Here is a 27,352-nt window from a genome sequence, read left to right on the forward strand (position 1 = left end):
AGAGAGCCCTGTTAATCGTAATGACAAGACGGATTATGCTCATGAATCTATTTTCAGAAATATCGAATCAGAGAGCCGACTTTGCGCTGTTTAAAAAAATATATAGTTAAAATGTTAATTCAATGAATAAGGACCCCAGACAGTTTAGCTTATTCCGTTTATCCAGCCTACAGCCACCCTTGGGCGGTTACCCAGAATCATGCGCAGGGTGGATAGACGGATTAATCATAACTCAAAATTTAAAAAAACCCCGACACAAAAACCTCTATAAGAAACTAGAAAAGAGCTAATAACTTTCAAACAAATACACACGTCAAACTTATAACACCACTCTTTTTGGGTCGGCGGTTAAAAACGGAAGTCCAAGTAGGTACTGATATGAACCGCTGCATCCTCTAACTTGTTCCGTTGCTAGCCGAGTGTAAGAACTTCAAGCAAAGCAACACTATCCGCTTTCTCTCCGGTCCGAGCCGCTATCGGTCCGCGCCCATAGAAAACGCCCGGTGAAAATTATGAAATCACCAACAGTAGTACCCGCGGCAGTTATATCTGTTATATTACAATACTAGATAATGGCCGCGACTTTATCTGCGTGGATTTAGGATCTTTGAAATATAATTATCTATACTAATATCATAAATGGAAAGTATGTTTGTTTATTTGTCGTTCCTTCACGCCCTAACTAAGCAACCGATAATTGATTGTTTTTGGCATAATTGAAAGAGTAACATAGGCTTCTTTTTATCCCGGAAAACCAAAGAGTTCCCACGGGATTTTTGAAATAATAATAATACATAGACAAGCGGACCGACAGAATACACTAAAAGGTCACTTTGTTACGTTACATTGTAGGTTACGTTATCATACACAGAACCCTAAAAAATGTTTAACGGTTGACGTGTATTGATGGCATGATAATCTTTTGCCCAATTATTTAAAAAAAAAACATTGAAAATGACAAAGCAGTCTCATGATAATTATTTCTGTATCAGCACTCAACTCAAGCCAACAAAAACGTCTTAAAAGGACAAAAACTTGTTTTCATTTCAAGAAATCCTCACAATATACCCAGAGTGAAGAGATCCCACGATTTCAATCAAATTATCAAGCTTAATATTTTAATTTCAATTTGGGTGCATACAAGAAAGCTCGTAAAAGAAAATAAGAAGTCATCGGCCGTTTAATGAGATCTTTTCATATAAATATGGGTTTATGTGGGATTATTAACATTCAAATGTCTATTCTACTAACTGGTGAGGGCGTCTTTATATGTAAATGTTTTTATACTCAAGCTGACGACAACGAACACTATCCAAAGTGGTCTAAGAATATTTTAATTTAATTTATGTAGAGCCTATGTAAGTAAAATTTTATTGTATAAAATGAACATTGCATACGATCAAATAAGGTAAGTAACGTGATATCCAGACCCTATTAGACGAGCATTTATGAAGGCACATTGTCCTCTTGACAAAAGAAACAGCAGTCGTATTAAATTAAAGTCAAATTAAGTATGTGTCAATCCCAATTTGTGACCTCAAACTTGTACTGTCAAGTTGGGGGTGAAGATGTCTTTGATCCAGGGGACCTACCACCATAGTTTGACAGCAATAATGTGACGATTACAATCACTTCTGATTGAATGACACTCGCTCACTATTCCGAAAATAAATTACCTTACAATTGTCTGATGTGCATTGATGCATAAAGAAACAAAGAGGTGAAAATGCAAAGTCGTTCAGGCAGCCATGGAGAGAGTTATGTTAAGAGTTTTCCTGAGGGATAAGATACGGAATGATGAAGAGATCCGCAGAAGAACCAAGGTCACTAATATAACCCAAAACATTAGCAAGCTGAAATGGTAATGGGCAGGTCATACTCGTCGTAGAGGCGAGGGCCGTTGGAGCCGAGAAGTTTTAGTTTGGAGACCATGTATAAGCAAGCGTAGTGTGGAGAGCCCTCCAGCACGATATAGAGGCTGGCGGGAAATGGCTGGATGAGGAAGCCGAGGTCCGGTACAATGGGGGTCAATAGGGAAGACCTATGTCCAAGCAGACATCCACAGGCTGATGATAATGATACTCAAACAGGGCCCTGATCAATTCTCAACAGTAGTCAGCAAAACTGTATAATCGAGTTAACAAAGCATTTGAATAGACAACAGCTGTATTTAATAACCGTTCGTCCATTAATTCTATTAACATGCTAATATAATGAACGCGTTTGTCGACATTGATGCAGTTATGCTGTGACACCATTTGACACTTTCATATACATCGTTTTCTATGAGTCTGATGTCGCCAGATATGATCCATTGATGTATTAGCATACAAAGCGACCGCGTCTATCTCACAAGTGGGCTAAACGTCTTCGGTACATAGCGCTTTGGTGCCGTGACACAAAAGTGTAATGCGGTGTGAAACGCTAATTAATGTTACCACAAATTTTTTCTTCTTCTACACTAACGCGTTTTGGTATTAGACAGCTTAATTTATACTAGGAGAAATCGTAGGCGATGATAAAAAATAATTGAATAAGTAAAATGTAAAAAAAAAGTTTTGTGTCAAAGCTTTTATTTAATCACATCACACTAATATTATAAAGGCGAAAGTTTGTGTGTGTGTGTGTGTATGTTTGTTACTCCTTCACGCAAAAACTACTGGACGGTTTTGGTTGAAATTAAGAATGGAGATAGATTATACCCTGGATTAGCACATAAATAGGCTATTTTTTATTCCGAAAAATCAAAGAGTTCCCACGGGGTTTTTAAAAAACCTACATCCACGCGAACGAAGTCGCGGGCATCAGCTAGTGTTCTATAAAGGATTGAAACTTATGAAAACAAAATATCCAAACACAATTCTCATGCTATTGGGAGTAGGAAATATACAGAAAATGATTCCAAGTTCAACTGTCATGGTAAATGCTATCATAGAGTTAAGTTCCAATGTCCACTATACACCTCCATCATCAGAGAGCTCATCCAAACCACACGTTTCTGGAAAACATTAACGCAATCAGGCATTATATGTAGCCCATAAGTAGCCGAAAAATCAGTTACCAATTTCGACGGAGCGACAAAATACGAACAAGTCAAAGTACCTAATAAAAATCTTTTTAAAAATAAGAACGGGATATTATCAAAAACAGAAGTGAGAAACAGAAAAAACAGAATCAAAAGAAGGAAGAAATTGTAAAACTTTTGTGTCAAAGACTAAAGTTGAATTTTGCCGATTTCAATATAACCTTCAATGAAATCGATAAAATTGACATCCAACTGATAACAAACAGTTTGTAACAAAATGGCGTGTAATACAATATAATAGGAAGCACAATTGAGGCGAGTGATTTACAAAACCAGCCCCGATCGGTGTTGACCGGTCCGCGGCGCGCTCGATCCTGAATACTTCATTAGATGACTAAACACTACTCTTAATAAAGGAGTAAACGTTGCTATAACCATGCACTCTGCACATGACTGTAGACATTTTGCTCTCAATCGATACAATGTAAAGAAATATCAGCTAAGAATCGCCTCGTTGGAGAGTTGAGGAAAATAGAGACTACTATACATAATAGAGAAGCATTCCTCTAACTAATTTCAATCCTAATAAATATTATATTGTTGGTCATTGATGTTTAAAAACAAGAGCATACAGATATAATTATAAAAAGAATTTTTTAACGTTTAAACTATCGTGATTTCCATTATAAGTCTAGATTTTTACGGCTTTTCTCACGTATTTAGTCGATGTAAGCCCGACTAGTTTCATTTCGTTAATTTAATCTATGTATACTTATTAAAGAACTGTTTTATCATCCTCATAAAATCATTACGATTTGCGAGCATGGCGTAGTTATATTTGATATAGGTAATCTTGTCGATTCAGGATCAAACCGAAAGTTCCCTCACTCTAGTTCACTCTGCCCAGGGCCCATGGTTGTAATGTTCAAGGTATTATAGTTTCGATTGTTCGACAATCATGATTGAGGCGACGCAATCGCTTATTTCTTAATCTAATTAGCTACAGTTCGTGACATTGTGGGATATTTCCTCAGTTCATTGCTGCCGGATTTATGTTATAACTAGATGACGGCAGCGACTTCGTCCACATGAATTTAAGTTTTCAAAAATCCCGTGAGAAGTCTTTGGTTTTCCGGGATATAAAGTAGCCTATATCCGTCTCCGGAGTGCAACCTATCTCTGTAGCTTACGTCAAAATCAGTTGAAAAATCTCGTAAAACTTTTTGATTTTTTGGGATAAAAGCATCCTATGTCCTTTTCCGGGATGCGAGCTATCTCTCAACTAAATTTCGTCAAAATCGGTTAAACGAATGAGCCCGTGAAATTTTATAAGACAGACATACAGACACCATTGCATTTATAATATTAGTATATAGATATATGTATTGAATTAGCTTATAAAGGCCCTTATAAGTTGACCGCACGTGGACAGCTATGTAAAACGTGTCATATTGAGGGCAAAGCAGCTAATTTGTCCACTAATGCGGTCATTCAACTGAAACGACATTTATAAATTATAACATAAACATTTAAATATATGTGTCAATGTTGTCAAGGTCAATTATAAGTTAAAGGTAATTTATGCGATACATGTAGGTTGTAGGTAGAGAGTCGATTAATCAACGATAATTATATTATATCGATGAAATAGCTGACAGGCAATTAATAGTAACATACCGTTTGTAACAAAGTGGCGAGTAATTTATATTCTATACTAATATTATAAATGCCAAAGTTTATTTGTCTGTCTGTCTGTCTGTCTGCTACCTTTCACAAATTTAGTAGATTATTATCAGGAAATCAAGGTACCTAAAAGAGCAACCGCCGAGCTTGTTGCTAGTTCTTCTCAGTAGAAACGGCGTTCCGAACCAGTGGTTCAATATTTTGGTGATCAGCACTTGTAAAAGTTTATTTGAATAAAAATTTATTATATTCAAAAAAAAAAATTATCTTTTGAGGCCAGGATCTAACTCTTGTTGCTCGTTTTTGTTCCTGCTTCTGCCAGGCCTTTAAATTACACTGACTTAGGTATATTCATATGAACTATAGACACAAACATAATATGAGAGTGATGTTCCGACACTTCCTCGCAACAATCTGCGCGATCATCGTTCGAGCGTCGACCCAAACCGGCGCATTCAGATGATAAGCCATTTTATAAATGAGAATATTGTACTGACCGCCATTTGTCCTCTCCTCTAACGAAAATATGGCTTACACTGTGTGACAAATGAAGATCATATTATACTGTTGCGATAAAATAAATGTCGGCCTTTTTGGCGCACCGTTGTAAAAAAAAATAACTTATATGCGGCTGCATTTAGTTCTAAGTATCTCTACTGGCCAAGTTATACTACTAAGCATTTTGGGAGATAGTTTCTCTAGTAGAAATGTAGAAACTTCTTCTCTCTGGGCTGGTTTCCGCACTTAAAAACGTAGAAAGTAATGAACAGCAATACCCCATCTACGGAGTTATTCCACCTTAAACTACATCTTCACTCACCACTCACCATCAGAGGAATGAAGAATGGGGTGAACCCAGAAGCTCTACAGAGGTTCTAGAATTTCTACAGCAATAGACCAGAATTCAGATGAGACGGTCGTACACAAACCTGCCATTGAAAAGAAAATTATCATAAAACGCCGCTAACATTTTACATTGGGACGTAAAATTGCAAATTTGGGACCCTGAAATAATGATAGTTGTATACGACATTTGTTTAATATAAGATTTCACCTTCAGAGTGTCAAGTTACAGTTCCCACGCCTTGAATATAAGCATTATGAAAATGTATGCATTTTTGCTTTACCCAACGTAACTCTACTATTTCTTAGAAAAATGTGATCGCTCCCGTGCGAGCGAGCAAAGGTTTCGCTTCTGCAAATCGAGCAAAATCTGATACTTTATAATTCTGATTATTTATAATACAAGTTTATGTATATTTTACCGGAAAAATAAAACCAACGCTCTAGCTATCATAGTTTTTTTTGCAAAGTTAGTTTTGCGGTTCGTTAACAAAAGTGATTCAAAATCGTACTACTTTTTCTATAGTACAAAACCCTCGATGCGCGAGTCCTGCAGCTTTGTACAAATCCACAACTCATTTCCCAAGCTGTCTGTACATAAAATTACTTAATCTCCTGATACATCCAAACGATCATAAATTTTGTCGTTACATTAGACTCGTTTTACGTACGACACATTTCGTATTCAGTCTCAAGCATAGCATTTTGGCGTGCGAGTTCAAGAGCCATTGAGCAAGGCATCATACTCGTATAATATTAATGCGGTACGCAGTCGTAACATCTCGGGTGACGTGTGCTTTCGCGAGTGAAATCGTGGGTGAAACCGTCGAGCGGATACGAGTCTGCTTTCTACCCCGCCTCCCACCGTCCAGAAGAAAACTTGCTGCTAGTATCAGTCCAATAAGCCTAAGATCAACTTAGCGACATTTTATTTTAATGAATTTTGTCTCCGTCCTAGGTCTTGTTCCCTCTCTCTCTCCCTCTCTCTCTCTCTCTCTAGTCGTGATTTCATTTCTGAAGATCGTGGTCCTGGCGTTCTTGATACCTCTTGTTCCATCGGCTTCTGCCGGAGGCTAATCTTGCATTTGCGTGTTTGCACTTGGAGTCCCTCAGCTGGTCTGCCCATCTGGTTGGTGAGCGGTCTTTCGATCTTTTGCCCTCTGTGTTGCTCGTCACAATAGGTTTTTCCAAACTATCACTCTCTCGTCCTATGATGTGCCCGAAATATGAGACTTGTTACTCTCTGATAAATCCGATATCAATATCAATAACCCTCAGCACCTGGGTGCCAGATATTTTTTCCACGCGCATGCAAACTGTGGAACCAATTTCCTTCGTTGGTGTTCCCACAAGCTTTCTACCCCGCTTCCCGCGATCCAGAAGAAAACTTGCCGCTAGTATCAGCCCAATAAACCAAGATTTGTTATTTTGTCGAGAGAAATGTCGCTAGTATGCTACTTCCAGTAGTCTAATAGATACGTCTCGTAAACAACTATAACAGACACCTTTAATCTATTAATTCTCAGTCATCGGATAAAATATAATGATCTGGCTATAAATCATTCCATCAGTAAAGATCTACTTACTTATTAAAACGGTAAATCTAGCTACTGAATATGCGTGCTGTAGAATAGGGAGGATAGAAATATCACGTCGTCTGTTCATTGATTTAAACAAAAATTTTAATTGATCTTTTGATAGTCGGTTTTGAACTGGGTTTGAACGTAATCGTGACAGTTTCAACATAACAAGAAGGAACACTGTAGACTTGTAGCGTCGGTGATAATTTTAATCGGTTTAATTATTCTAATTAATCTAGCGGATCAAGAGGACTTTGTAAAAATAAACGTCTTAGTGGAGTCTGCAAAAAAAAAAAACGATCATAAAGTACACTTGACAATTTCACCTTCACCACCTGGAGTGCCTGGTGTACTTCAACTACAACTTACACTTCGACCGATATGCCAGATCTTTTATTCCACGCACATGCGAATTGTGGAACCCAATCCCTTTTCACCAGATTTCAGAAGAAAGAAAGGATCAACAAATTTTTAAAAAGACGGCCGCGCATTGGCCGTCCTACTAGATTTCAAAAAAAAGGATCAACAAGTTCCTGAAAAGATGCTTTTAGCTACTGCAAATGTTCATGACTTAACCTTAGGTGACATGGCTAAAAAACTGTAGCTTTACTACGAGCATAGTCACAAGTTAAGACTAGACTGATTTATAAATTACGATTAGATGACCTGGAGAGCGTGAATATTCGCGTGACACTTAATAGTCCCATGGACCATAAATTATAGAGGATTTTAAATTTAGTGTCAAGGATTTAGCTCAAATGCAGATTAAAAATACTGAGTCGATGAAGAAATAGATTTTGATCAGAGCATTTATATTGCTATTTGAATAATAAATACTATTTTATTGGTTGTTTTAATTTGTAACTGTTTTTGAATGGCCGTGAAAACATTATCAATTCACATCGCGCTACTGATTTAAGACTATAATATTGTGAATCTCATGAATATACTGTATATATACCACGTTTCCCCGTTACTACGTCCGCGTTTGGGTTTTTAGAGATCCCTTCGAAATCTTTTCTAAGTGGTGGTCTATGTTAAAGAGAGAGCCTACATGGAAAATTCTAGGACCAGCGTTAAGTTGTCTGTACGTTGATGTCTGTCAATTACTATATGAGCGACTCGCCCCGGCTTCGCATGGGTAGCTTATTACAATTTTGGTAGCAACCTCTATTTTTTGAAAATAAAATATAGCCTATTTTACTCAGGAATAATATAGCTTACTACCTACCGGTTTAAGAATTTTCAAAATCGGTTCAGTAGCTCCAGAGATTACTCCCAACAAACAAACTTACAAACTTTACCTCTTTGTAACATTAGGATAGATTAAATACAATTAAATATTATTGTCTTCGGGTTCTTATAGATGTAAATATCTATTGTGGCAGAGAGCTGTGCAAAATTAGAATTCACTTTGCATTGTCGTCTTTACTTCCCATTTTAATTGGAAATTGATTAGCAGGTGATCAACGAGACTAATTTTATTAGTTTTTATGGTTAGGTACCTCAATAAAGGTTTTCATGGTTAGGTAGAATAAACCTGATCGATCTTACAAGTACTAAGTTAGTACCTAGACGTCTCTATCAATTTGCACGGTGAATATTCGCACTGAATATGAGAAAGATCGTCATCGTGAGGAAAAAGATCGTTTTAAACTGCGTCTCAGACGTGCAGTATGTAAGTTTGTCGCTACAGTGTAGGCGTGCTCATATTTACATTGAAGCGTCTTCAATACCCGGTCGTCCACAAGGTCAAGCGCCACGTGCGCTGGCTACTGAGTTACTGGCTAGGGTTGCTAGGGACTGGAATTTTCTTCGATTATTTCCATTAGAATGAAAAGTTAGAATGTACTGGTTATACTCACGTATTTAGTCGATGTAGACTATTTTCGAACCCATCCGGATTTTAGAGCCGAATCCCATTTCACAGGAACTCGGCTAGGATTCATACAAGTAAGCCCTTGACTGCAATCCCACCTGGTACCTAGTAAATGATGATGCAGTCTAAGATGGAAGCGAGTAACCTAGAAAGGTATGGCAGTACCTATTAAACCCATACCCCTTTGGTTTCGAACGCTAAATCGTTTGGCAGTACGGCTTTGCCGGTAGGGCTGTAACAAGCCACGGCCGAAGCCTCCCACCAGACCAGATGCAACGATTTAGATATTAAAAAATTCCTAACCCCTGCCGGAATCGATCCCGGACCATCCCACTAATAAGACAGAATAATAATCCCACAGAAAGGTTGGCCGGAGGTCGGTTGGTTTATATGAATCTCGCGGTGGCAACCCTTACCGCGTCGTGTGCACTGCTTTGTTACTGTTTCATGGTGCTTTATAACACCCATTCTCGAGTGCAAAGCTATTTAACCGTGACGTCAGAGAAATTTAAATATTTGTAAACATACCGCTGTTCATATAGATATCACCTTGAGTTCTTTTCAGGGCCCATCGCCTAATATACATAACCGGTAAACAATAATGAATTGAGTATCAATAATGCGTATAACCAAAGAGATGACATATTACTGGAGCAGCGCATATCAAGTGTTAATAAAGTTCAACTAGACAGAACCCATTGCATTTTCAAGAAAACATAATATCTATTACATTTACTCGTTTTACGGTTTCTTAAGAGTTGTTTCATGATAGCAAAATTATCATCAGACAGAGTAACATCAATCAATCAATCAATTAATCGTAAATTTCGGTTATATGCAGTGATCTTATTCTAAACTTACAATGAGACAGCTTTTCGCCTTACGAGATTTTTCATTTAGTTGTGCTATAAGACTTACCTATCTGATTTATGATTGTAGTCAACGAGAAGTACGCTATAGTTCATTTCGCATATATTTCTTGACAAACGGACAGATAGACACACAGACAAACAAACAGACCGGCAACAAACTGTTCCTATAATGGTTCCTTTTTCCTTTTGAGGTACGGAACCCTAAAAAAGATTAATTAAAGATCTCGTCCCGAATAGAAGCGAGTGGCAGCAATCTCCATTTTATTTATTGTGGTCATTCATATTTTTTTGGTTTACAAATCGAGGACGCCATAATATTTTTCGGGGCTAGTAATAAATATTTGTTATGCTTCACAATACGTATACTCGCGACATCGTTCTGAGGTAAATTATTAACATCATTAATACATGCTTTTTCTTCGTACTTTTACGTAGTCATTAGTTAGCCTGTTATTTATAAGCAAACGAAGGCTTTATTTTTTCATAATGAATTATTGAGCTCCACAGTTGGAGTCTGCTCTTATGATTAAATTTCTAAGCATAATAGAAAGCAATAATGATAAGGTTTATTTGGAGTGTGTTTGCCTAGAAGATATTAGAAGATTCCTAGAAGATCCTGTATTTCAAATAGTGATATTATATAGGTAACTAACACTGACATAATGAGGCCCATCTCAAATGCTCTATCGTTTCAAGCGGATGTCTTTCTTTGAATCCAAAAGTTTCGTCCGGAATACCCTACTTACTATAACTATTTCTTGAACATACTATTTCTATTTTTTTCCTCTACACGATTAGTATCGAGCAAAATAAGGATTATCATTATCATCTAAACCCATCGCTGGTCCTAAACTAAGCACGGGTCTCCTAGAAGTAGGAAATGTTTAGGCTATATATTTCACCACGCAGACCAAGTGAGAATTGGCAGACTTCACGCATCCTTTAAAACATTATGGAAAACTCTCAAGAATGCAGGTTTTATGGCAATATTTTCCTTTACGGTTACAAATAAAGTTAGAGGTTAGAGTTAAAAGTTAGAGGGCGTGCCCGGGTCGTATCCTCAAAAAGGATGACTTCCTAACAACTACGGCTATAACCGCTTTAAAAAACTATTTTTTTTTTAATTTATAGTGCTTGGCTGCAATCAGACCTGCTAGCAAGTGATGATGCAGCCTAAGATGGAGCGCACTTGCCTAGAAGATGCCTATTCACTCTTGACTTCGAGGTAGGTACCCATATTAAAAGTTGAGGGGAACACTAATGCCGGAAGGGCGTTTTATACCTAAGTAGTTCGGATTAGAAACGAGGATATAACAAACCTTTATTCCTCATTCAAGTTTACGTCTTGAATCTTGCATAACACCATACGCCAACGTTCACAGCGCTAAAATAAATTTCTTTTAGTGTCATTGTGTTTTATGCGCAGCAGCCTCGCTTTAATATTGTCTCCACGTAATGTTACGAGTGGCAAGCCACAAGTGTTGAGGTAATAAAGTGCCTTAACGTTATAAAACTGCATTATCTCATAAGTGCTCGTAATGTACATTGTTGTAAACAAAACATGCGGCCATACATAAGGAAATAAAGACGGAAGATGTCACAAGGTACCGACGAGTAACTAAGGAAATGCGAAGATCCCTAGATGAACCAGAATTACTCGAGGAGGTTGGATTATTAAAGTACTGGAATGGAGACCCAACACCGGAATATTAAGTGATGAGTTCAACTACGTAGTTGGGAAGCTGAAGTGGTAATGGGCAAGGTAATAAACTCGAAGAACCGGTGGAGTTTGGAAGACCAACGTAATAGAACGGAGACCGAACAACGATACCTAAAGTGGATGTTAGACCCCACACACACGACTGTACTGTAGGCTATGAAAATCCCAATAAGATCCTTCCCTACCTACCTAATAGAAGAGACCTATGTCTAGCAGTGATCATAATAGAAAACATTATGTACTATTTATAAAATTTATTTATTTTTTATATACTTAATCGTATATACCCACTTCCCGTTACATACGTTTACCTATTTGAGTATATTTCTCGTAAAAGAACCTGTTTTGAATACATTTTGACTAGTTTATGAATAATTTATTTCATTACATTGACCCAGTGCTTAGGTAGATCATGGATTATTTTTATCATCATGGGCTCACAGACTTTATTCCGTCTTTAACTGTAAGAACTTATGTACTTAATTAATATTTACTATCAATTATTTATTTATTTTCCGCTCTTTCTCTATTTGTGTATCTCTAATGAGAAATTTATCTTCGATCATTTTTGTCCTTTTGTCTTTCCATTGTTGACGATTTTCTCGATTTAATATATTACAATTATTGAAATACAAGGAACCAAAGGTACAAAATAACGGCTGCTTCTATACTACAATTATTGAAATGAAATATCTAGGTATATAATTATTAATAATGTAAAGCTAAATTAACTGATTTAAAGACTGGTACCGTTGGTTTAACGTTTAGCATGTTCGATTGTGGATGATGAGGTTCGATTCTAGGGTTGAGCCAAAAATAGGTAAGTATTAGGTTTTTCAATTAAGAAATTATCGTTTCACACCCGTGCTTCGGAGAGCAAGTAAGCCGTCTCTCGGTCCTGCATCTGATCTCTTACCGGTTGTGTCGAATATGTGAGGACATGGCGAATCACTTGGTTCCTAGCTAACGATTATTGACATATCCAATTTGCGACGCAGAATGTGGACGATATCTAATGTAATAGAAAAGTCAGTGTACCAGTATGTAGGTATGTCATGCCACGTACTACAAATGAAAAACCCGGTTAGTACCTACTGCTTAGTAGCTTATCCTTAAAAGCAACTGGAATGTCCATAATCGCTTTATGTCATCGGGCTAGGTCGAGATAGGAAGCCATACGAACGCCAATAAAAATGCTGTGAAGGCGCTACCACACGTACGTGTTTTACTGTCTCATACCGGTTTGTCCTTTTTTTTACGAAAATAGCTATTAGCGTGAAAAATTTGTATGCCTTAAGGCGTTACTACACGTGTTTCTACCGTCGCAAACCTGTACTTTTTATCATAAACTTTAAAAAAAAACGAAGAAAAAAATGTTGTAAAAGCGCTACTTGTAAAGCGTTTTTTTCCACAAGTTTTACTGGTGAAAACCGGTTTGTATCCTATAAACTTACGAAAATCGCTACTCGTGTGTCAAGTTCTCATATAGGTGTGATATTTGCTACTTACTGGTAAGCGCTGGCTGTGAGCGTTTCATAATTTTTACCTGGTTTCGTCGGGACTCGGATCTTGGATATCTATTTATGATCTAAGGTATTTTCCTGTGAAAGGCACAACAAACATTGCTTATGTTTTTTTATTGTTAGTTTTTTTGTTGCTACCTGCATACAATTTTTTATTAATGAACTTCAAATGTGCTATAGGGGTGTAGGGAGCAATTCATGATCATCATCAAATCATGCTAGTTTCACGATGTTTTCCTTCATCGTTAAAACAAGTGATACTTAATTGCTGAAAACGCACATACTTAATTCTGAAAAGTCGAAGATGCGTGCCCAGGCTCGAATCGAACACCCTACAACTGGGAAGCCGAGTCTTAGCTCATAATCACTAGCTAGGCTATCACTGCACTAGTTACTTAGTGCAAATAAACTAGTTGTTATGCTTGGAACCAAGATTTGGAGGTTCCTGTACTTGTACTTACTATCTATTCCGTCACTTTCATCGACTGCATCCTTCAAGTCAGTCATTCACAAGCCTGCTTCACCGAAATCGTCTCTCAAAGGATATAGATACTAGATAGCTAGATACTTATATCTCTACAAACCAATGTACTTATTTTATTCTACAAAATATACAATAGGTACCTACAGCAGCTGCTGTGAAAATTCGTACCTTGGTACGATAAAGAATTAAAACACTAACAACCGTCGTGACATTGACCAAGTCGACGTCCTTGTTTGAAACAAAGTAATGTACATAAATGTTCCGCAAACACTTTCGTTTGAGTGCTTGGAACATATCACGAGTGAAAGCGTTTTGGTCGCGTTTTTGTCTATGGAATAAATAAGCCCATCGTACTTTAAAAGCAAAAATAATAGTGGACCTTACTTCAAGAGTTTTTTCTTTTCTTATTGCTTAGGTGTTAAGTTTTATTTTAGAATAAATATTTTTGTGCTCGTTTTTAAATACCTGGCACTTGAGCGATATCATTTTGTTCGTGATCTGCCATGTACACCTACTATTCAATGCAGCTACATGACTCAATCTAGATGTATCGCAACGACTTTTAACCACGCTGTCTTTGGGATGCCAGCACATGAAATCACAAAACCGACACGTGTGAAACCGCCTTTAGAAACTTTACACCTATAAAAACACTTACGATTTCCTGGAACTATTTATATTTTCTGCTTACATTCTGCCTTACACGGCCATAACTATATCAAATCAGACTAATACTTATTTAGAAAAGAACACTTTTAACTAGTGTAAATTAAAAATTTATAACACCCCCGACAAGTGAAGGTTACAGTAACTAGAAAAGAGCTGATAACTTTCAAACGGCTGAACCGATTTTCTTGGATTATAGCTAAGAACAGTCTCGATCAAGCCACCTTTCAAACAAAAAAAAACTAAATTAAAATCGGTTCATTCGTTTAGGAGCTACGTTACCACAGACAGATACACAGATACACACGTCAAACTTATAACACCCCTTTTTTGGGTCGGGGGTTAAAAATGTCTCAAATCGGAAATCAGTCTGCGTACCTACCTGTGTTTGCAAGTACAGGGTAAGCAGGTTATCACGCCGCTGCGCATGAGGTTATCATAACTATGCTAGTTATTTTATAAACACACAAACATCTAAATAACATTACGCAGTCACACAAGTTACTTTCACAACGGAAGTGAAATAGATAAGCCAATAATTAAAAACAAGACTAAAACTAATTAAAATAATTGAGAAACAAATCAATCAAATTATTATTACGAAATCCCGAACAGATAATGTGACTTAATATACATATAATTATTATGGTAATAAGAATAATTTGTCAAATACTATTAGTTACAATGTTACGAACAAACATGCAATTAAAACACATCAGTGTATTTTTTCCCAAACAACATCTAAAGCTAATCGCATACTAGATGTGAAGCGCAAAAGTCGCTTGTGATGATGGAAATCATTTTTCAATTTCAATACTGGCATAAGGCACGAGTCGCTTACATCAGACTCGCCATCGAAATACGACTGCTGCTGAATATCTAAGTCTAAATTAGCCTGTACTATCCCACAACTAGGCAAAGGCCTCTCTCCAATGTTTTCACAACTCCCAATTCCATGCCTCTTCGGGCCACCTAACTGTTTTATCTAATACACCACGCCATTGTCGTCTTAGTCTGTCACGCTGCTGAATAGTGAGAACATTTTCTTTGGTGTTTGTGATGGATCATCTCACATTATATTGCTGATGTTATTTGAATTATTATTACGGCAGCCACCGAGTTTCTTGCTGGTTTTTCTCGGTAGGAAAGACCGGTGGTAGATGCATTTGAGGATTCAGTACTTCTAAAATTTTAATCGAATAAAAATATTTCTATTCTATTCTCTATTAGGTACTAAGTAACATTCGACGCGTGCGACACATGCTTGTAATGTGCGATCACCTTTAATCACATGTTAAACTACAACTCTCTATGTAAAATAGATATACTCTCTATATCTCCAGAACAACTAGGTAAACAAAAAACGTAATTAATTTTTTGTACCAGGTTGCTATAACGAGAACTATAAGGAAAATTTATTGAATCTTCTTTTTAATGCAAAAAGATTCGACGAATCTTTTCCGATTAATAGTTGTTCAAGAGTCCATACGCGGGCGAATATATGATCATTAAGATGCTAAACGACTTACGGCCTTTGACTGTACCTACCTATTTCGAACTCTCTGACATAGCCGGACGGGTTGCGAAGTTAAGGTAAACGTGAAGTCAAAGTATGCACTATAGATTTCAACCTAGGTGTACAGACGAAATCTAACGGTCACAGGGAGCCGCTGAACTTCCGTCCTGTGGAAGTCCCAAGTGACGTATATCCAGCTGTACGTTCATCGGTTGTCAACGACGAAATAATTTGTTATTCTGTAATTTTCAGAAATTCGCTTATAACTTGCACCTATATTACCAGACGTGCCTTCTGCAAACATCAGCACAATGGCAAGCGCGTAGCTAACCTAAAGCTGTTCCACAACAATAGAAAGTCGTGTAAGGAATTACATAAACCTCCGTCTGTTAACGACACGCGTTAACTTTTTTTTTTTTAATTTTGTAATTGGTAACGATATTCAAAAGGGACAAATGATATAAAGCGAGAAAAGAGGGACCCTTTGGCTCTATTGATATGATCATAAGCTAGATAACGAATGCGACTTCCCGTGGGTTTAGTTTACTAAAACATCTCGTAGAAATTCTTTGATTTCCCGGATTAAAAGCCGCCTTTTGTCACTCTAAATCTATTTTGAAAAATTACGTTGTGTTATTGAAGGACAGCGCAACAAACAAACACACTTCCGCATTTTTACTAGTCTAGTACTGATTTTAAACTTAAAAAACTGATTTTAAACTTCAAGACGAAACGATGTACCTGGCCAGCCTTTGCTAAGCAATAACACATAAAATTAAAGTTCAGAACTTTCAGGGCGTATTGTCTATGAATATTTTTGTACTGAAATTAACATGTTATGCGTACGCTTACAACAATTGATCACGAGCTTTACTGTGGGGTACAAAACTATGGTGAGGTAATCAGCTATCCTGGAATTTGAATAGTAATGGATGATTAGCCAGCCAATCCGCACTCTAGCGGCGTAGTGAGTGAACCTCTTTTATTCTCTTAAAAAACTTGAAAGTACTTCTAATAGCCGCTCTACCGTTTAAACTTTTAGTGTCTTTGGTAACAGCGCTATCGGTTCCTTGTTATGGTTATCGCGTATCCATCTGGTGAATATGAAAGAAGTTAAAAAAACTCGCCGTACAACTTGCGTAAGGCGTTGCGTAACTAACTAAAGTTACAGCAACTGTGTATGAACCAGAGCAATTCAATTCGAGATACATACTGAAAAGTCTACGTTTAAATGTTTTTATACTGTGGCTTATTCTAAACTACCGGTATCTTTTTATAATGCTCTCTATGGTAAAGAATAAACATTAGATTTAGATCTGTCAGTTTAGATTCTGTCTATCTGATCTGATCTGATCAGCTACATTATCTGTTTGACCTGGACAATTTATATGATAACAAGATGATGCCCGCAACCACGTTCGTGTGAGGTTTAGTTTTGAAAAAATCCCGTGGGAACTCTGGTTTACCGGGATAAAAAGTAGCCCATATCACTCCCCAGGTCTCTCACATTTCATGCAAAAATTCACGCCGATCTGTTGCTCTTTCATAACGTGATTGAAGGACAAACCGAAAAACTAATAAACCAACAAACAAACACACTTGCTGGATGCTGATTGATCACTATTCATATTATAAATGCGATTATAATATGAACAGTGATCAATCAGCATCCATTTAATTGTCCAAATTCAAAAATTTACAGATTTTTAATAGTAGCTAAACTCCCGGTTTTCGAATGTCAATCATGTCGATAGTTGAATTTTACAAAAAGGTAATTAATAGAATTGAAACAACAGTGATATTATTTTTTTATTTTTTTCGTGCAAGCTGAGATAACAGTTCCATACTCTGGGCCTGAAAAAAATTGTTTTTTAATGAAATACAACGATAGCGTTGCAAGTATGAAGTAGGTACCTACCGGTCAAGCTTCGATGCAATCTTGTTTTTATACCAAGATTATATACCGTTATTTATATACCGTAATCGACACATAATGTGATTAAGTACTATGATGAAAACGACAATTCTAAATATATATTTTCTCATAGATCAACATCAACTTCGACCGCCCGTTGGGACAGATAAATTTTTCCCCGCACAGTTTACATGTGCGTATAATCAACTCCCTTCTGCGGTGTTCCCATTAGACTTCAACATAGGGTTATTCAAGGGGCGGACCAACAAGATCCTGATCATTTTTCTGGTGCTGCAAATGTTCATGGGTGGCGGTAATCCATTAACATCAGGTGATCCGCCTGCTCGTTATTTTTTTTTTTAAATGAGATTTCAAGTAAGGAATCGCGTCAATTAATTTAACGGTAAGGTGGAATTATATTATGAGTACCATTAATTAGATGATGCTCGCGACTTAGTCCGCGTCGATTTAGGTGCGTTTTTAAAAATCCCGTGGGAATTTTTTGTTTTCTGGGATAAAAAGTAGCAAAGTCGGGATTTGGCACAATAATATAATTCCACTCAGATTCCGCCATTAATCTGTAGAAGTATTAGGAATTTTCAAATCACGATAAACGAGAAACTTACAAAGCATCATATTTAGGGCCGATTTTTCAATCTTTAAATAACTTTTATCTGAGGAAAAAATTGTCAAACTCTCAAATTTATTCCTCAGATAAAAGTTACTTGACGGTTGAAAAATCGGTCCTTAATCGTCATAATAAACGTTTGTTTGTTGTTTGAAAACCATGTAGGCATGCAAATGCAGCAGGTTAAATAAAGCCTGTATGTTTGATATTTAATTCGCTTTCACGAAATAAAGATATTTTTCATTAAGAAATGATATCAAATCAAGAGGTTCATTCAGTAAGTTCAAAATAAAACAAAAAGTATATCAGGGCATGATGGTTTTTTTTTATTGTACAAAAATAGTGTGCAAGCGTGTAACTCGTGCGTCACGACGTACACAAAACAAATGAATAAACCTATTTATAATTTTATGTATAAAATGCATTCACTCAGTAAGTAAGGACTCCCGCAAATTGCAGACTTTCGATCGGTTGATAGGTAATTCGGATAGGGCTGAGAACGCGAACAATGCGCCGGCTAAAGTGTTAGATGGGTAGACTAGCTGACACTTTCCTTGTTTCTAATAAAATCTAAAAACAGCGCTCGACCAATTGACTAATTTCTATGTCTTATTAGAAAATACATTATATCTAATATAAATATAATCTACAGGGCATGCCAATATTATGAACGCTTTAACTGAATTATGCAGTGCTAAATATGACTCTTAACACTTTCGTGAGTGTGCCTTACGTGGACTACGTGTGGCTCAAAGGACTATTCACGCGCTAAGCCAGACAGCTGATACTGATAAATACTTCGCGATGATAATTGTGAAGTGTGAATTCAAGTTGATTAAAGAGTCAGCTAGGCTGCGCATTTGCATTGATGAAGCATATCAAGAGTTTAGTCGCCCGATAGTTAGATGGAGAGACTTGAATTGTATGGTACGTGTTTCACTGACGGAACAGTTACAGTTTTTTTATCGGTAAAATTAATCATCGAATCTGCGCACTCCCTTTTACCTTTTTCATACCGTCCGGTCAAAAGTATGTGGTCTGCGGAGAGCTCTAAGACATAGCCTATTTTTTGTTTACATTAATTCTTTAGTGTATCGTTGAGTTTTACAGCTGTTGACGCGCGTTGTTCCCGAGACAAGAAGTCGGCTCGACGCAGACAATTTCTCAAAAAAAAAAAAAACAAAAGTATCGTTAATGATTTAATAAAGATTGTAAAGATTTCTCCTGAAGCGAATAGGTAGGTATATTATGTAAAAGTGTGGAGGATTTACTAAACAACTGGTTTGGATTACAATGCGTTTACGTTTAATGTGAATGGAAAATCGAGTTTTCTTAGACGTAAGGATGTCGTGGGAGACACGGTATCTCTAGTTTATCTTCTTTCAATTAAAAAGCTTAGCAGTATTTATTAATTTTATTTAAAAATTATTCTAAATACACATTTTCCGGACTTCTAGCTTTTATATGGCGCGATTAAATGACGTCATCATAGGAATGATTAATTAATAAAGTATATTACTATGATAACGCAAAAAAATAATCAACCTCAATCAATTCATATGTTCGATCTTTCGTTGGCAGTTACGTGTTCGTTGAATACCAAAATTCTTTACATACTCTTATGTCTTAATACTCTGGGTTGAATAACCTAGCCTAAAAAATTCAATCTTGAAGTTATTTACTTAGTACTGATGAACTTTTACATCACACTTTGCTTAGGGATTTCTTATCGGTGTAATAAAAAGCGCTATCACCCTTTTACTTTTGGATGACAGAGAGGGGACCTGGCACGCTAATGTGTCCGGTTTGTTATTTGAAGAGCGATAATAACTTGATATATAACGCAATCAACAGGCCATTGCATTGGTTGTTAACGCATTATGATCCCGCTAATACGCAGACGAATCGACGACACAGTAGTTAACAACTTCCAATATAAATTATAGTTGGATAAATGGAATTCCATAGATTATACGCAGAAATTCCAAACGATAGTAATTTAACGTTTTCTAATAATATACCAATTTATAATATTTTTCCATCGTCGGTTTAGGAATGCGTGATACTGATTAAATAAAATTTCGTTAAAAAATGGATACAAGATCAAATGGAATGAAAATTATTATTAAAAGAAATTTGAAATGATTATAATAATTCACGGTTAAAACATACTACCCGCATAGTATTTGAAGATTATTAAAGCTGCGGCATTTAAGTGCCATTGAGCTTTTTATTTACGTTTTTATTTAAACTTTTTCTAATAATGTAGTTAATTATTAATTAATAAAATTTAATTTCACTGTAAATATAAACTAAACTCACGATTTTTGTCGGAGCATGTCAAGCTAACTGCTTTGCGCCCCGTCGCATCGTGTGAACAGTGAACACCCCCATGAATAAATACCCGGATGGGTCGGAAACTAGTCGGGCATATTCCAACATAAAACGTGAGTTTAGCCGTTTTAGATAATAAGTATCACTCACGATCGTTTTAACGCTATAAATAATTTAATTTCAATTACTGGAAGCGGTAACCTGTGCGAATATTCATTCAAAATTGGATTTTTTTCCCATTTTGATAACACACCGCAATAACTCCTCGTCTACGTCGAGCCTATCTTAGTGAAAAATAAAACAAGAACCGATTTATCATGTCGTCCCACGCGTATACGGCGCAAAGCTAACATAAGACAAAAATAAAAAAATAGTAAAGGTACACAAAACAGCACATAGTAGTGTAAAACCCAACGATTTCGTGTGTAACTTAGTTATATTCACATTTATCTACATTATATGGAACTTCATCTGGTGTTCCCACTGTTGGACCCTTAACACGAAGAGAAAAACTAATAAACATAAAGCAATACTTGTAAAGAAAAAATTAATGATTCGCCGTTCATGTTTTTAACCCTTCCACAAAGAAATATATGTTATAATATTCTTAAATAACGATTTGCCGTGGTCTAAGTAATTATTCCATGAGTATTTTATTTATGTTTGAAGTTAGCCGATACTACTTCTTTATGTACGTATGCAAATTAGAATAAACAAATTATTGCGTATTTATCAAGGCAGTGGTAAACCAAGACATGCCTTATTACCTTATTCCAATGTCAATAAAAGGTTAGAAGGTAAGAATATATTATTAGGTAGGTACCTATTTAATTTATCGTGATAATGCATATAATTATTTTGTCAGATAATGCCAATATGCAGTCATTCGAACATTTTTTGTGACCACAAGTTATTTTAATGTATTATGTGAGTGGCCGTCCCTTTAATCCAGAAAGATTAACTACTTTACAGATCTTAGAATAAGTATACCTAACAGTATTTAGTCTCAGTGATCATAAGTTGGTAACAGCACTGGAAATATTTTCAATAAATTTTAAATAATATCAATTTTTAACTTTGAAAATAAAAAAATATTGAATGCCAAATGCTAATAATCCAATAATAATATAATTCTGCTCTACGCAACGCATAACAAACAATCAATGGTAAAATTCTTATGTTCGTGAACTATAAGCTAAACTAATAAAAATTAATAACCAATCTATCCGTATTCCGTAGTCTCACGGTAAGTTACGAGCGACGCGACGTTGGTAATTTCTATATAACCTATCTAGCATCTACAGATTAAAAGATAGGATTGGTTTTATTAACTTCAGTCGTAAATTGACCAGACATAAAATCTTCTACCGGTACCAAGTGAACTTAGAGTGAGGGAACTCTCGGTTTGATTCTGAATCAACGATATTAGGCTATGGTGACGTGAAATCATAGACAAATAGGGCTACAATAGGGCTACTTTCACTGGCAGGCGTCAAATGTTAGTACATTTGACGCCTGCCAGTGACGTTGAAGACTCGACGTTTAGAGAAGTTCCCTTACTGTGGTTAACTGTGGCGGTACCTATTATGGATTACCTATATATCAAAGTTAAAGCCGTGTAGTCACTATCGACGAAGTGAATGAACTACGCGCTCGTTCAATAGATACTGATAACGAAGTTGTTAAGGATAAAACATTATCTTCGTTTTTTATGTGAATTGCACCTTTTTTAAACAGTAGTAGAGAATATGTTATACTTTACAACTTTCAAACATGAATTTATTCAATCAACGTATTTTTTTCGGGGGAGTTACGTATTTTAATGCGACATCCTTGAGTTTTTATTTTATTGCGTTTGGCTATTATGTGTTCTTGGATTTGCTCGTAAAAATAAGCTTAGGTAAGTACTTCGACTAAAGGATATGATTATTATGACTTTCTATGTTTAAAAGGGGTTAATGTTAAGATAAAACGTTTATTACTTCCTAGTATCTGCATGAGAGATAAACTGACAATTAATTAAATAATTGGCTATACAAAGAATTAGATTACTATCATTATGATAATGATGCTGATTAGTGACTCTGTTAATGGTAATACAATGATAGTGTGTTTTATCAGTATAACACAGAGTCAGTTTTCTTTTGTATACACTACAGGGGGTGAATCGTACGCTTTGTGACCAAACCCCTCTAAATAAATCTGGTTTAAAAAAACCACACACATTCTTGTTATTGATGAAATTCGACAAGTAACCAAACAACTTAAGCAATGATTAATGAATAATTAACGTATTAACCTCAATTATCAGTCTACCGTGATAGTCAAAATAATTAACTGATTACGACATTCATAAAATGTCATTCATTATCAGTGGTTGACTTTAAAAATGAATAATGAATAATTCACAATGTACATTTTATTGATTACTATACGTAAAACGCGGAAAAAGAACTGCTTATGTGGTAGCAAATATGCTAATTTAGATTGTTACGAAAATTTTGGAATAGTAACAGTAATTTAACATGTTAAAATGTAACGAATTAACAAAATATATGAAGGCAGATAACTCATGTGAATTTAAAACAATTTTTTGTATCTATTGATGTTAAACTATCTGCTATAATTCAAGGCCACTAGCTACTAGTTCAGACCACCGAGTCGGCTGAGCAAAACGGTTATGGTAAAAGTGAGCCACGCGAAGGAATAAAAAAGTCATTAATGCTATGAACCGGTGCGCACGAGGCGCCACCCGGAACGGCGTGCGGAGAAAACCACGGGAAACCGCAATAGCGAGCACGCATCCGCGCAACCGTGTCAGTAGTGTCAAACTATAATTGCACAGTACATTATTAAGGCAACTGGCAAACGCTTGCAATATGCCCCACTAATATCACATCAATGAATAAATAATCCCCGATTGAAAAGAACCCAACACCTAACATCATGTCGTCCAGTATTGAACGACACAATCCGTATTTATTTGCACAACGGCGAATCATAATTTATAAATGCTCCAGACAAAGTTCCACCAAGTTTTTCTAAGCTATTGTTAAAAATAAATTAATTATAGAATCTACAGGAAACCGATTCGGAGATCTCGATTTTATTGGGTCGCGTTGAGACACTCCGCGTTTGCCTCGCTGTGATGATTTGAGTCCAGCTCAAATGGCGAGCGTGAAGCCCCTCTGAACTGATAAATCATACGCATCCAAATATTACGACAATAATTAAAATGGTCAACGAAGACAATTAGGCAGAAACTAAGGCTAAATCACAAATGTTGCGCGAGTTCTCGCCGGCCCCGAGTGCCTTCATGCACCCCGAATCCACATTTACACTCTTTTTAACAATGTTTGCACTTGCCACTTTTTCACAGCTCACTGCACTGTTTGATTTCAGCTCAGATTTCATGTTCGCACTCCTATCATTTACAGCACTTTCACTTGTATCCTCGAAAAAAGAGCGACGTTCGGAAGTCGAAGCCGAGGGCGAGGTCGAAAATAACTTAATCTCCAAGTCACGGTGGCCGTTTATTGAAGTGACAATCTCAGAAGATATCTCCAAAGCCAGTGGCGACCTGGGCTCTGGAGAACTAGTTCTTCTCGGAGGTGGGAATAACGAATAAAGATTGGGAGCCGAAAATGTCTCGCTATTATTCGCTTTCCTTTCCGGAATTCTCGCTGAAGGATCGCTCCAACTACGTCTAAGCACTGTATCCGCACCACGCCTACCCAATGGTCCCACGACTTTCATGGAGTCTTCTAATTTCGTGGGTGCAAAATCAACACTTGAATTTTCATCCAATAAATGCGCAATGGAATTGGCATCCCATATCTGTCCGACAGGATCGCAATACCGACACTGACACGAACTGACAGCAGATTCCGAAGGGGAAGCCGCCTCCGCTAATCCAAAACGAGTAGCCTCGAATGCCTCGCCTAATGCAGCCACCCTATATGTCTCCGGCGCTGGGTCCGGGTAGTCTAAGACTTTCACGTTCAAAGAATACTGTAACGCCATATCTCGAGAGTAAGATTTCTCGTAAATGCCGTGCGATGAGGACCCCATATTAGTACAGTGTTCAACATCGCCGAGATCCAATGCACCGGATGTTAAATCGTGTGGCACTAAGTTATTAGGTTTTCTATCTTTTTTACGTCGCTTTCGTGGCTTTATAATTCTTGGCAACATCGTTTCAGAATTCGTGGAGCCGGAACTTTCATCACTAGCGACACTAACTGCGTCCGTATTGTTGTTACGTCCGCTTCGAGAAGGACGCGTTTGCTGCTGCTGTTGTTGATTTCTATGCCTCGTATTTTCAGGGTCACATCTGTCTCTCGCAATGTTCTCCGTCGGGCCAACGGCGCGGTGATTCCGTTGCTCGGGTACGGTTGTATATTTTCTTCGATCGTGCCGGTTCTGTATGATGAGTGGAGCTCCCTGAGCGTGCATGGCAAGCTTGGATACGGGGTTGTCGCGGGGTGGTGGCGTGCGCCCCGTCATGGAAATGAGGGGTGCTCCGAGCCACGCGTTGGGATGTGGTGGTACGCCGTAGGGCGGGTAGTACGGTGGCGGGAATCCCGGTGCGGTGGCGGCATAGTGAGGGCGAGGGGCATCGCGGCGCCCGAGGGCGGCGCGCTCGCCCGGACTCATTTCCGTGATGGGGTTGTTTAACCCATATTCGAGTCGGGTGTGTTCAATGTCACGGCGAAACTCCGAGTTGCGACGCGATGTCGTAATCGTGAACTAACATCGGAGGCGCGTGCGAGCGTGGCGAGCGGGCGCCGCGGCAGTCGGCTGAGAACTGAAGTGAATGAGCGCGAGCCGGCCGCGGCCGCGATAGCCGAGTGGGAGTGCCTGGCGCACCACGCGACTATCGCCGGCATAGATGCAACGGAAAGCTTACAGCGCTAATCACTCCGCCATTAAATCCTTGTTTACTTTGTAGCGCTCTAAAAATAATAGCTTTGTCGCCTGTGGGATTAATCGTTGTTTGCAGATAACTAGTGACATTCCATGTCCTTTATTCATCATTTCGATTCGTTAACATACTTTTATGTCAAGTACCTATTCTCACTACATAGTACATACACAGTAGGCATAGGTAAGTTCTTACTTTATAAATATTTAGCTAATAAGTTAGGTATTACACATTTATAACTAAATATCGTACTTAGCTAAATCTAAAGTATTAAAAATACACTATTTAAAACTAGAACAATCAAAAACTTACCTATAAAATGGCGCATCCCAGTTTAATGGATTTTACATTTTTCCAAACGAACTTACCTGTAACAAAATATTACTTACAATTACTGTTATATAAGCGGTTTTTATTACTCTAGGTATAAGTAGGACAATAAATCGAAGCTGCTCTAAGCGTTTTAAGGTTAAAAAAAAATATTATATTCTGGTACGACAAATACATTAATTAAAATTCGCCCTGCGGTTGGGAGTTATAAAATATTATGAGATTTACTTAAAATGTTATATATTAATTATCGTTGAGGCGTTATAAATTTATAATCTATGCACATTAACTATTCATAGATTGCAACGCCATGTAAGCGTTTATAATGAACAACGCAACGGCGTAGCAAATCCATGACGAATGGCCCGAGAAGATTAAAAATGTAATAGCATATATAACAACCAGAGTACAAGATTATTAGGTACTAGCCACCGAAACCAATTTCACCCTTATTTCCTGGGTGCGTGGTATACCTTTTTTTTTTTTTCAACCACCACCTGCTTCAACCACCCGCTATACTGGATAATTATTTCCACGTATTATTCCATGAAAACTGTGGATTCATCTCCATTCGGCGATGTTACTTTGAGACTTTGATATGGTTATTCTTTTCTTTATAGTCGTATTCCTTCATTGCTGAGGGTCGTGACTCCTTTCCATTAATCATATAATGGCAGGAGTCCGCTTGGGATAATAATGCGGTGGGTTCCCAGATCCTTCCGCATACAACTCACTAAGAGAACGAAATTTCGATCCTTAGATTTTCACAGTTATTATCAGATTTATAATAACCGGGGCCGACAGATTATCGTGCTCTCCGACTCCGGGGCATGGAAGAAACGAAAAGGCCAAATACGGACCTCCAAAATCGGTCACCCCATCCAGTTACCGACTTGGGTAAACGTTGCTTAACTATTCTGCTACAATATTCCATTGTCATCGTTTTAATATTACACTACACCATAACTTTCCATCAACAGTTGAGGTTTCTAACTAATTTCAGTTGAGTCAGCTAGAATCAGTCAAGTGCAAAATAACAAGAGAACAAGTGTAAATTAAAAATTTTCAACACACACAAATCATTTTCAAATAAATAATTATGTATATCTAGGCAACGTCCATCTTGACAGCTGGACATTTGTCAATTGACACTTGAATATTATGAACCTAAGGGTTATCTAACCTTCTTTTCTACAAGAAAACTAGAAAAGAGCTGATAACTCTTAAACGGCTGAACCAATTTTTTTGGATTATAGCTAAGAACACTCTCGATCAAGCCACCTTTCAAACAAAAAAAAGTAAATTAAAATCGGTTCATTCGTTTAGGCGCTACGATGCCACAGACAGATACACAGACACACAGATACACACGTCAAACTTATAACACCCCTCTTTTTGGGTCGGGGGTTAATAAAACAATAACAAACAAA

At 37.2% G+C, this 27,352-nt stretch overlaps 2 protein-coding genes across 4 annotated transcripts in view; both read right to left on the reverse strand.

Moving 5' to 3' along the window:
- Positions 1-27,352, reverse strand: part of LOC123869194 (CCR4-NOT transcription complex subunit 6) — a 318,277-nt gene that overhangs the window by 241,420 nt on the left and 49,505 nt on the right. The gene's annotated exons all lie outside the window — the stretch shown is intronic.
- LOC123869198 lies at positions 18,638-25,540 on the reverse strand. Its single transcript, XM_045912010.1, has one exon. It carries the CDS (start codon positions 25,322-25,324, stop codon positions 23,921-23,923), a length of 1,404 nt encoding a protein of 467 aa, XP_045767966.1. The 5' UTR covers positions 25,325-25,540; the 3' UTR covers positions 18,638-23,920.

Source organism: Maniola jurtina, chromosome 10 (genome assembly GCF_905333055.1).
Source record: "Maniola jurtina chromosome 10, ilManJurt1.1, whole genome shotgun sequence".
NCBI classification, from domain to species: domain Eukaryota; kingdom Metazoa; phylum Arthropoda; class Insecta; order Lepidoptera; family Nymphalidae; genus Maniola; species Maniola jurtina.

Coding starts and splice junctions, on each gene's coding strand:
- LOC123869198 (XM_045912010.1), bottom strand. CDS start 25,324: ATGAGTCCGGGCGAGCGCGCCGCCCTCGGGCGCCGCGATGCCCCTCGC.